Here is a 12836-nt window from a genome sequence, read left to right as displayed (position 1 = left end):
GGCCCCCGGAGCCCCGTACCTGGCTGCCGCCCTAGGGGTGCCGGGGCTGCGGCCCCGCCATGCCCGGCTCCGGCTCCGGCTGCTGGAGGCCCCGACGCCAGCGGCTCACTCCGGCCCGGCCGCCATGTCAGCCGCGCCGCGCGTTGCATTGTGGGGAGGGGAGGGAGGGGGGCGCCCCGCGGGCGGGCGGGCGGCGCCGCTGCTCGCGCCGAGCCCTTCGCGCCCCTCCGACACCGGCGCCGCGGCCTCGGTTGCCCCCAAACTGCGGAGCTGCTCCCCCCCCCCCGTGGGGACGGCGCCCTGGCCAGCGTGTCCGCCCCGGGTGGGGGGGAGAGGCGGCCGGAGGGCAGGGGGGAGCACTCACGGGGCAGCGCCGAGTGCCCCGGCCTTGGCACGCCACAGCCCGGGCTAAGGAGGCCTGTCCAGAAAATAAAATAAGAGAGATGTAAAAGCTTAGTGTGGAACGACTAGAAGGACTCAAAGGAAGTTATTGAAAATAACGTGAGCGCTGGTGCCGGCGTGGGTAAACAGAAGCGGTGAAATCGTTAATACCGGGTGCCGCAACCGCCAGCGAGACGTGCCCTCGATGAAGGGGAGAACCGCGAGCGTCTCGCCCTCGACAAGGGGGGAGAACCGCGAAGGCCGCGCGACCCTCAGCGCTAACGTGCTCTCTCATGGCTCGCTTGAAGCTCGTGTTTTAAGCAGCAAGCAGCCGGGGGCCCGAGGCAGCACGGTCAGCGCTGACCCAAGCTGCAGGGCTCCTTGGCGGGCGGGCGGSCGGCCGACGGTCGCCGCGGGCCGGTTTCAACCTAGTCCCGTCTGACAAGGATTTTTACGAGGTTTAGCAGGCCAAAGAGTAAATTGCCAAAGTAGCYGAATCGTGCTTGCTACTGGATGCGGTCCTCCTCGATCAATGTTTAGACGTGCTAGTGAGCAAGCAGGCATCGGTTTGCAACGCTAACTGGCGTTTTTCCTACAGATGAAGATTTATTAGACTACGTCAGATTCTTTCAACAAGTTCCAACAAATTCTTTCCAACAAATAGATGGATAGACTGTAACATAAAGATATTAGTGCAGTTTGGCTCTGAAAACTTGAGTCGTCATAAAACTAACAATCTTTGACATTCGCTCTCTCTCTGTGCAATTCTGCCTTCTTTGCTAATGTTAGAGAATGCTTTATTCCAGGGAGTAGCATCGAAATGTGGCTGTAAAAGAGAAAGCTAAATTCTACTACAAGTTGGCCGTTATTTAAAGAATTTCTAATTCCATGTCAGTGATCAAAAACTTTCAGATTCCAAGCTGAGTTTGTAGGAAAAAGTGTAATTTTGAAAGCAAGTAAATTCTATCTAGAAATCAGAAACAATAAACACAGAGATGTAGGAGGCAGGTTTTTTAAAGTCTCTTTCCAGAGCAAAATCTTGCTTGTCCCCTAGTATAGTTATAATGCCTCACCTGCAGTCTCATACCAAAACTACTATATTATTATGCCTACAAAATAGTAGAAAATCAGTAGAAGTGTATTGTATACTTTTATTTGCTAGCCAAATCAAAAAAAGGTTTCAGTTTAATTATTTTCATCAAGCTGGAATGAAATATTTTATTTATTCTTAGGATTCACCATTTTTAATTTATTTATTAAAACGTACATACTATATTAAAGCCCTATTCTCTGTGTCGAGCTATGTCTGAAGAGACTCTCTGGAGCTTTCTAAATAATTTATTTATAAAGTGGGGAAATCATACTTGACTCTCTTCTAAAGGAAAGGTTCTTGGTCAATACCAAAGCCTGAAAAGCATACAGAAAGACAATACTTATCTGTGAGGCTGAGATCAAAACGTCAGATTTTTAGCACAGTGTGTCTTCCACACAGATAGCATGGTAGAAGATTTTTCACCCATGTAGAATATTGCATGATTTCTTAATGTTGGATATCTACTTAACCTGAAATACATACAAACCTGCAAAATCTGTAATGTTTAAAAACTGTTATTAAGTCTTTCAACTAGTTATTCATAGTACCTTCACTTACAGTAATGTCACTTATGCTTAAATTACTTCACCAAACTTAATAAAGACCTGAAAGATCTACCAAAACTCTAGGTTAAAAAAAAAACACAAAACACAGTGAGATTACAAAATGTAAATTGCTATTCAAAAGATAAATTTCCAGTATGCTTTGTGTGTGGTACTTCACTGTTTTCTGTAAATCATTACCTTTTATTTTTTCTTTACCAAGAAGTAGCAGAATCACAGGCACAGAGGACCAGTTGTTTCAGTCCAAGAAGAAATCAATGACCATCAAACGCTTCCTATCATTACTTTATATACACAAATCCTCTTTCTTCCAGCAGGCGTAGTAGCAAATGGCACAAATGGCTTTTTTTTTTTTGCCAACAACCCACAAATGGCATCACTACACTGATCCCCAGGCAGCTGCCTTGGCTCTGTATTTCTGCAAGCTTTGGTACCAAAGTCGGTTCCTAATGCTTAATGCCGCTTTCTCACTTAAGAACTCCTTGGTGATGTGCCTTCTCYGGGATGATGCCGTTGAGACCTGCGCGGCCCAGCCAGCCACTTGTCTCGAGCCGAGTGCTCGCACAGGGGCCGTTCCAGAAGACCCGAYGAAGAGCGCTCCGTTTCGCGTGATACTGTTTGTAACCCTCCGGTTTTGATAACTGTATGCTCTGACTCTTGTGCAGAGCACTTGAATCAGTAACCACTAGCAACCAAGCCACTGGTATCCTTTGACATTACATCATAGTTACTAGATGCTATAGTTAGTATATTAAAAATACCTACTTGCAAAACTGTCAAATTCACAATAACTCTATGCCATATTTTCCTAGGACATAGCCAAAGCAGCTCCCTAAGTCTGACCAGCATCCCACAAAGACACATACACAACTGCTATTCTTGAGCTGAAAGAGCTAGCCCTTCAATGTGCATGTTGGACCCGTATCTAATACACCGCTGCCACAATGAAATACTCCGCTGGAGAGAATTTGCATCCTTCATAAACGCATCCTCCTGAGGTCTTGCACGAACACGGATGCTATTAAATCTTTGCAGAAGAGACACTGTTGCAAAAGGGTCCGTTTGCAGCAGTCCTTTCTTTCCGGCAGCGCTTTACTCTTGTGGCAMGTGTCTGTGCAGCACTGTCTTGCAGCATGCTAGATCCTGAGGGCAGTGTGGAGCACCAGGCTTCCTCTTCCTTCCCCAAAGTTTTCCTCATCCCTCTAGCCATGCTCCTTGCAATAGCAGCACTCCTGCTCCTAGCCTTTTCCGCTACTCAGCAGAAAGAGACTGATTTTTACACTTTCAAAGTTGTAAACATCAGGGGCAAGCTAGTCTCTCTGGAGAAATACAGGGGCTCGGTAAGTCTGCACGGAGATGGGCAGCTCTCACACTGCCTGTCACTAATCAGCCAGTCCTTGCATGTCTGCAAAAAGCCAGTGGGGGTGGAGAGATTGTACGTTAACGGGATGCGTGCATGCAGATAGCTTCGTTTTTATGACTTCTTTAACTGATCTGGAGCGTTGCCTGCTTGCTTCCTTTGATACCATTCCATAGGTCTTTGCACTCTTTAAATAAAGCGTTTGCAGCCTAACCTCTCTGTGTGGCGGAGTCTCTTCCTCGTGCGGGCTGCTCCCTGTCTACGTGGCAGGCAGGGAATGCCTCCTTCCATCCAGCAGGATGAACTGCACTCGGTTGCGGCTGCTGAACAGGAAGTTTGTACCTTTGTACAACTTATTTTTTGAACTTATTTCCGCTTTTTAACTGCATGACTTTTAGTAAATTCTTTTTACCTAAATCCCATTTCTTTTTGAAGTGCTGTTTTGAAAAAGATGGGATTTAGCCAGTGGTTAACAGAGTTAAGAGTTTTCACTGTAATTAGTAAAAAAGTGAGAGACTTGATAAGTACTCTTTTAATATCAGTGTACAGTGAACTTGGAGAAACACCATGCTATTCCACTTAGAGTCAATTTTAGCATGACAAAGAACTGTATGGAAAAGGGCAGACAGACACTGCAYATGATTTTTTGCCTTTTAAATTCCATTTACATATTAAATTAAGGAGTTGTAGACGCAACTTTCCTTCCCAGTTTGAGAACAACTGTCTTGAATGTAACTTGATTTTTTTTTATTGGTTTGACCATCTGAGAGAGATGGTTAGTACCTGTGGAAGAACAAGGAGAGGTTAGCACAGGAAGGGGGGCATGGTATCTGTAGCTCTTGTAGCCAGATTCACAAATTACAGAAGCTAAAATCAAAGCATAAATGCCACCACCTCCATCCTTAATGCTCAAGTGACGCATCTTATGTGATACAGCCAGGCCAGTCTGACAGCTTCCCAGGGAGGAAGGCTCCACTCCTCATTTTCACCCTTAGTCTCARCTCCGTGTTTCCACTTTCCTTTTCACTCTCCTTGGTACTTTGCCGAGGTGATGGTACTCACCGATCCAAAGTGGTGGGTGACTAAAACATTTGCAGGAAGAAACAGAAGGCCCACAGGAGGAGATGGGAATTTTTCTGAGCTCAGGAGAGAGGGATATTGGCAGATTTGGACCAAATGAGAGGCCTGGATCTTTCCTGGTCGAAGTCCTCCTCTGCCTTCGTTCACAATGCAGTCAGAGAACAGAGCAGAGGGGAACTGATCCAATGCAYGCTCAGATATCTATTTTTGAGAAACTATGGAACCTATTTAATATTAAGCCATATTTACTTTTTTTAGGGGTTCTTTCCAAAGGCTCTGTCAATAAGCCCTGTCGCTGAGGCATGTTTTGTCTGCAGGTCACCTGCAAATCTTTCTAAATAAGTAAATACCACCTGTAGCTTCTCTAACTCAGGGCCAGAACCAGCATGGCAAGGACTAAAGGGGGAACTCCAAGGTTTCCCTTGTGGAATTCCTTCCATCCGTCCTGGCAGAGACAAGGGGTSTTTGTCCCCTCCAGAAGGAGCCGCAAGACCTGCCCCAGTATCTCAGGACTCCTGCAGGTCAGGGGTGCGTGTGTGAATCTCCCCTGGTGCTACAATACCAAGTCATCCTCCAGGGGTGGCTGGTTGTGTAGTGGAGGACTCTAGTACTACAGGAAAGGCAATGCCATCGGTGAATATTACTCCTTGGTCTCTGCTAGGCCATAAAGAGARAATAGGCATCTATTTTTTTCTGCATTTGCCTAACCCCCTGCAAGAGCACTCATTCCACATCTTTTTTTKCTTTTCCAAGACCACAGGTACTTTGTGGGAAGTGCGGGAATTATTTATTACAAAAAGTGATGACCAGCTTCTGTCCAAGCTGTCCAACCTAAAGACCGGCATTCAGAGAGCCCATCCATGCTTAGTTCAGCTACTGCTTGAGAACACATATGCACAATTTAAAACTAGATTATACCAATAAAATGACCCTTTTATGTCATTATGTTGTTAGAGCTCATTATCAGGGTAGACATAGATCAATTAAAATACCCATTTATTTCTTAAAATAAACCCACTTATATATGAAGATAACCAATGTAAAGGTGTAAGTTTACCATAATATTTTAAAGTAATTAAAACAAAGCAAACTTTGCTTTGATGCTGATGTTTAAAAGAAAGTGAGTCACTAGTCAACGCCTGGAACAATAGTCTGCTAATTGCTAAACCAGCTTTTAACAGCCTTAAGCTTTCTGGCAGATGTAGAGAAAACATTTTCTTCAACTCAGTCACTCAACTAATTTAGTTAATGTAATCTGTAGTCAAGAAACTACCTGGGAATTGAAAAAGTCAGCAAGTTTCCGGTGTACAAAAAATAGAATAAAGTCTTCTAATTCTAAAAACWCAAGAGACATGCTGAGTAGAATCAGTGCAATTTATTGCTTGCAGATTTTTTCTTCAATAACTCATTATCAATCTAAAATGTTTTATATTCARATCACTGAGATAATTTTATTAAAAAATGAGGCCGATTAATTCAATTTCCATTCAAATGCAACTTGATGCAAACCACAAGTACTAAGTCAGTTATACAGTGAATAAGAAATGTACTACTTACAAGTCTGAAAGAGTAAAAATGAGAAAATTAAGAATCAGATTTTTTGGGGGGCTGAAAATAATGTGCATGGATGTCCACTTTAATAAAAATATCAAAATAGGTGAGGGAGAACTCTGTTTTTATAAGGGCATTAGAAATATTACCAGAATGCTCCAGATTTGGCATGCATTCAACAAAATTAGGTCTATTAAATCTGTCTGAAAGCAGAGAGAGGGAGGACTATTCTGATGGACAGAAAAGTGCCACAAGTGAAACAGATGCAAAAGCTAGCCGTTTCATTCTGTCCCATGAGAAGACCATCCTCCCACGCCTCATCTAGGCCACCACGCTGATGTTATTGATCCATCCACATTAAATATAAGGGGTGGTGATGAGTGGYTGGAGAAGAATCATCAGGATGCAGATAAGATGAGGTTTATCAGAATAGCCAGCTATAWCAAGAAAATTTATATTTCATTTTATGGTCTCTATCAGATGTGCTCGAAGAAAGAGGCAGTATTCCTACCCAAAATAGTATCTATTTGGAGTTTAGCACTCCCAAGCTTCAGCTGTTCCCTGCTGTGTTTATACCTATCCAGATATAATRGTACCTACTAACCTACCTACCTGCCTACCACAGAGCTAAGTACAGTGGGCTGAGGCTTAATGAAGCAGCATTAGTGCAGTGCTTTGGAAACCTTGTACCGAAGGTACTATAATAATGTTAAGTCTTATTTTATTGCTGGAAGTAGTGCCAGGCACTTTGTATCACGGCTCTCTACAATTCAGGAATGTAGTATTACTGAATGTGTATAAATACAGAGTAGAGATACTTAATTACTGYACAAAGTATTGCTATTTTTTCCATGGAGGCAACAGTTCTGTCGGCTGGTGTAATCTGACCCTCTACACGGTCCTGCCATCAGTTCGATGGAGCCATTTAAAATCCCCAGGTCTAAAAACATAAGTGTCTACTGTCTGTGCTAAAAGGTGCATGCAGCATTACTTGAGGCTGATAGATTCATAAATCTCTCTGGGGATCTTTTCCTCAAGGAGGTACCCTGTGTAAACATGAAGTAAACCAATGTAAAAATGATTTCCCTATTAGAATTCATGTGTTTCCTAAGAAGAGGGAAGGAAAGCATAGTATTAAAAGGTCAAACAATGGCTAAAACACAATTCAGTTTTAATTAAATCATTTTTGTAAAGGTCCAGGATGAATTGTTTGCACTGCACACTAGGTGGTGTACTTGACTTGTACTCTCAGAGCATAAAGTGAGAGAGAAGTCAGTCAAGTGGAGTACTGAGTTTAATTTAAGCCACTAATGGTTTTAAAAATTCAAAGTACAGCCTTGTTATGAGAACAAAAAGAATGACTGTTGCTTATAAAAGATAAAATACAAACAACAAAAATACAAATCACCTCATTTCATCATTTGTGATACTCGATACAAACACTTAGAAGATGACTAAAAGATTTTTAAACATTCATTTTAAACATTCCTTATGAAATACTAATAAATCCTGAAAAATCTTTATGATATGTTATTTATACTTTTAGGATGTTTGCAAGATTAAATTATGGAATTCAGGAATAGAATGCATTTTGCTATTAAAAAAAGAAAAGAGAAGCATCATGCATCTGCCTTTCAAAAAAAAGGCGTGCGTAGTTTCCTTTAGGAGAACGTTTGGAAGTTTGCACCGTTTGCATTGTGAGCTCTCATACCTTTCCTCACCATGCTGAGTAATCACTGGTGTTAAACAGCTGTAAATTAAAAGTCGTCTCTTTTTGAGTGAATTCTTTCAAGCCCTGCTCAATTCAAAAGCAAGTAAAAATTATAAAAGCTTGGTTGATCTCATTTGCAGCTCATCTTTCATATTTGTTATAATATGAACATAATACCTCCACAACCTTATTTCCCGCAAGCCTCCAAGGATAAATTCTTACATTACATACTGTATTTGGGATAAAGTACCGATAGCCGTGAATACACTAAGGTATATGAATACTTCTGCATCATGAGAGTGCTGAGCCTTAAACTATATTTAAAAAATACTCTAGAATTTTAGCAAAAAGAACTACATGTGTCTTCAACTCTCAGTATTACATTTATGTGTATTTAACCATTCTGTACTACAATTGTCACTTAAACTTGGAAAACACAGATTATCTGAAGAGAACAGAACTGCCAATGGTTATTTTTGTGTCTAATACATATTTATAAGTTTTATTTTAAATGATGACAGTCTGAAACAGGAATTACTACCTCTTATCTGAAAAATTTTCTAATTATACAGCAAATCTTTGGATGTTTTAGGAGACTGGTTTAAAATTTCACGTAGAGCTTGTAAATATAGTCCGAATAAATGTGATGCTTTGGAAGTTAGCTAGATGGCTCCAGATCATATTTCATGTGCAAGTGTACAAGGATTCCTTAGATTACATTCTGTTGACATAATATACCACAAAGAAGATTACATCAACTTCTGCCTTATAAAATYACCTGTCCTCTACGGAAAACAAACAGTGCTGCTCAGAAACCACTTTAAATATAGCCGCATACCCATACAATATACAAAATCTACAAAGTAAGGGGTAATGTTTAACATAAGAAATGATAAACACCAGCATCCCCTTAGTTTTCTTGTTACTCCTTCCTACCCTTCTAGAAATTTCATCCTGTTGTCCCATACCTTACCCAGATTATGAACTTTTATATGCCAATAGATTATTGTTCTCTGGCCTTAAAAATGCTATACACATGTAGTCACTTATTTTTTGATACATTATCATTTATTTTTAGGTACTCTATTCATGATTCCTACATAGTTTTATATTTTGTATAAAAACATACAATTAGGAATATAGAACAACAGTAACATCAGAATCCAAAGTGCAAATTGAGGAAGGCTAGTGGCCACAAACCCAAAAGTACAAGACCTAGAATCAGGATTATTTACTTCCTTTTCTTGCCCTGCAGCTTCTTGCTGTTTAACTTTGATCAGGCCCATTAATGTGTCCAAGCTGCAGGCTTTGCCCTTGTTGCATTGGGACCCGTAATGTTGCCCTGTTTCACAGTAATGACAATGAAACCAACACGCTGCCTTGTATGAAACCTTCAGACTTTTTTGTAGAAAGGTCCAACGTGAACAGCTCCTGTTACTGGACTAGTACTGGGGAGCGTGTTGGCTACTTCGATTGCATTCAATCTTTTTTTGCAATCTGAGAATGAAGGACCAATTTTTGTGGCGATTTATAATCTGTATAAACCCTGTGACTTATAACTCTTACAGATTGATTCAAAAGAAGTAATAGAATATAGTTTTATGTAAAAGAATTTATACTATACTACTACATATAAGTGTCTATACTACGTCACTATATTACTACTATTACTATAAAGGGCATAATGCTGTTATGATAGAGATCTATAATATTCAGCTTTAATCCACTCCCACGAAAACATTAGAAAGGGCTCAATTTCTGTAGAGTGAGTTATAACTCACACTTACAAAAGTTATAAGAATGATAAAAAGTTTAAGAAGTCTAAAAACAAACTCTAAAAGTTATTTAAGGATAAAATATCTCCAAAGCCTAYGGAAAGCTCTTCATGGTCTTGAGAAACTGTGTCAAATCAGGGTTAGGTCACTTTATTCCCCCCCAAAATTCTTGGCAGAATCCATTCCACCGTGCACTCTCCTTACACGTGCCTTCATTTTCAAGCAGTGCTCATCTGTGGTTGGCATCTTTCTTTCTGCCGGATCTGCGCAGGCAGATACCTGCCTGGTGGTAGCGTTTGACTGATGCACTAGACACAACATCAAAGATGACCAGCTATAGGAGTAACTCTTTAAAGCCTAGTGTGCACATTCTTCACTACTTGGAATCTCTAATTGAGGTAGTAAACATTTATGCGAAATATGTTGCTGTTTTGTCACAGCTTAGTGAACTTGCCCTAGAAACGGGGTGAAATTTTACAGTCTGTATTGCACAGACTAACCTAAAATCCTGTAATTGCTTCCGTCGGCTTTCAGATCTAGGCATCCATACAGACAATGATAAATGTGTCAGCCAGTTCTGTATCAGTACTAAATTCTGTAAGAAAGAACATGCTGCACAACAGATAACCGAACAACCAAAAATACATTAATTTGCAAGTCTTTGATAAATTACTCCATATACCTCAACTGGATAGTCATTTCTTAAATATCCTTAGAGAATATCTAAAAGGCAGAACAGAAGAAATTCTGGTTTCTCTGTAAACTGAGAATTAAGATTGCTAAGGAGTTTAGTGAGTATTATATTCATGGTTGCCAAATGGGAATACATAAAAAATATATATTAAAAAAAAAAGCCTATAGCGAACAGAAATCTGCGTAGTTTCAAACATGAGTGTTCAGTCACAGTTCTCTAGACATTTCTATTTTTTGAGAATAATTAATACCCAAGCCTATCTGTTGGGAAGCACATTTTTTAATCTCTCTTGTTCTTTAGGTGTCTCTAGTTGTCAATGTTGCAAGTGAGTGTGGATATACAGATAGCCACTACAAGGCCTTACAACAGCTGCAGAGAGACCTCGGCCCATATCATTTCAACGTGCTGGCATTCCCATGCAATCAGTTTGGGCAGCAAGAACCAGACAGTAACAAAGAAATTGAGAGTTTTGCACGGAAGACTTATGGTGCCTCCTTTCCTATGTTCAGCAAAACTGCYGTCAGTGGTGCCGGTGCAATTCCTGCCTTCAAGTATTTAATTGGTGAGTAATCTGGAATACTGGGAGGTTGTTTCTCCACCACAGAATTCCTCTGGCACAAGGTACCATGTGATTGAAAAAGGGTGTTTATGTCTGTGCTCACAGAATCATAGCACAGAATTGTCAGGGTCAAAGAGGTCAGAAGTCACCTAGTCTGTCCTTCTGCACAGGGCAGGATTTCTGTCTCTCTTGACGTGTTTATCTAACCTTCTAAAAAGATCGCCAGTGATGAAGACCCCACAACAAACAGTGCCCTGGAAGAACTATTTTAATAAACTACTACATGGAATACAGGTCTAGAAATATTCTCCTGTATGCATAAAACACCTGTTCTTCATTTCTGCACTTTGCAATCTTTCCTCCTAAGTGTTCCTCCTGTGACACAACCGCTGCAGGCTGGATTTATAAGTTTCATCTCCATAGCTGTAGGATAAGTGGAAGCAAAGTGCCTATATAATTTACTTGAACAATCAAAAAGCGAAAGCAGGCAAAAAGAGATGACCTTGAATCCTCCCTCCCTCATTCCTTGCCAAGCATTGGAATAGCCATACCGTACAGTTCATCCACTTCTAATCTGCRTTAGGGCTAGCGCTGAGACCTGCAGAGGTTTTGCTCATCCTTGGCAGACAGCTAACAAAATATACTGTAAATCAGAATATTGTCTATCAAGACACTACTTTTCATGAACTGACTGAATCCTCTAAATAGCATTTAAATGTGAAACTGACAGCCTTTATCCACTGTGAAGGAAATGACTTCAGGCAACAATCTGTCATAAACCCCAACCTGACAGGACACCATCCAAGCTGTATTCTGCAAGGACCACACCACATCCTCTTCTCCCCAGCACCACAGTGCTCTCCCACATACCACTGACTTTACRCTGAGTGTTGCTAGTATTATTTCTGGCTACCCTAAGCACTCCCGCAGGTGTCTATAGTGGGTCTTTCTGCTAGTCAAACTTCCCTTTAGTCCTCTTCACGTCCTTCCACGTCTGTTTTGCCCAGTGGGCTTGTTACTGCTGGCAGGTCACATGAAAATTGCAAACCTTGTGTTTCCCTCTTGGTCCACAGGCAAAGTGAGGCTGCTGGAGGCAGTACGCTTACTGCAGCACATCGACAAGACAGTCAACAGTGAAGGTCTAGCTATGTCTTGATAATACTTTGGAAATATCTCTGATTCCATGTGAAATTTTCCCCAGTGTATGATCAATGGAAAAAGATGCTACTTCGTAGGGTCTGTACTTGTGTCATTTGCAGGATGAAACTCTGGGTCAGATTGAAAATGCTTTCCTGAAAATTCTGCTAGTAATGTAATAGAATGGAAAAAGGTAAGAGTATGACTGAGGTGAAATGAATATGCAGTCATGCAGAGTAAAAGCAGTAGCAGTTAAGGATTAGGAGGAAAATTCCTCCTGGAGCAATTTATTTTGCAATTTCTTTTTGTAGCTTTTCTTGAAACATTACTCTGAAGCATGTGATACTGGTTACTTTTGAAGACGAAATCCTGGGTAAGCAAACTATTAATCAGTTCAGGTACAGCTATTCTTTTAACCCAAATTCCATTTCTCTGTCAATGTACAATTATTTCATACTATACATATAGTACACATACATGCATACACACACACACAGAATATAGTACTTCCTCCTGTCTGCCTGTAATAAGTTTGACTGTGTTTCACTAGTCTCCAGGGAACTGTTGTCTTGCTAAATCTCCCTGTCTGTCAGAAAATTCATCTTAATATTCAATCTGAGCTCTCTCTTAATTTTATATTCCTTCTTTCTCTGAGATAGTAATCATCAAATTGACATGAACAAATGTCAGGAACTGGCTAACGKGGTTTTCTTTTCTAAGTTTGTTTTTCTTCCCCATAGATTCCACAGGAGAAGAACCAACCTGGAACTTCTGGAAATACCTTGTGGACCCTAATGGGAAAGTAGTAAAGGCCTGGGACTCTACTGTCTCTGTTGAAGAAATAAGACCTTATGTTACAGAACTTGTGAGGAAAATCATCCTGAAGAAGAAAGATGAATTGTGACTTTCAAAAGTTCCAGCACGCCAACTAC

The 12836-nt window shown here is 40.9% G+C and overlaps 2 protein-coding genes across 8 annotated transcripts in view; one reads left to right on the top strand and one right to left on the bottom strand.

Moving 5' to 3' along the window:
- Positions 1-134, bottom strand: part of TUT4 (terminal uridylyl transferase 4) — a 49400-nt gene extending 49266 nt beyond the window's left edge. For 6 of the 7 annotated variants that reach the window (XR_003256814.1, XM_026086595.1, XM_026086599.1 and 3 more), the window contains exon 1: positions 20-128. The gene's annotated coding sequence lies outside the window, so the exon portion shown is untranslated. Of the gene's footprint in view, positions 1-19 lie in introns of all 7 variants that reach the window. The other variant, XM_026086596.1, reaches the window with a different exon arrangement.
- Positions 135-3170: 3036 nt separating this feature from the next.
- GPX7 (glutathione peroxidase 7) lies at positions 3171-12825 on the top strand. The gene is made up of 3 exons (XM_026086858.1): positions 3171-3377; positions 10509-10770; positions 12645-12825. The coding sequence occupies exons 1-3, from the start codon at positions 3171-3173 to the stop codon at positions 12806-12808; spliced, it is 633 nt and encodes a 210-aa protein (XP_025942643.1). The 3' UTR covers positions 12809-12825.
- Positions 12826-12836: the final 11 nt, after the last annotated feature.

This window comes from Apteryx rowi, unplaced genomic scaffold, assembly GCF_003343035.1.
Source record: "Apteryx rowi isolate R43461 unplaced genomic scaffold, aptRow1 scaffold_7, whole genome shotgun sequence".
NCBI classification, from domain to species: Eukaryota; Metazoa; Chordata; class Aves; order Apterygiformes; family Apterygidae; genus Apteryx; species Apteryx rowi.
The sequence above is the reverse complement of the archived record's forward strand: the minus strand, read 5'-3'. Positions and strand labels throughout refer to the sequence as shown.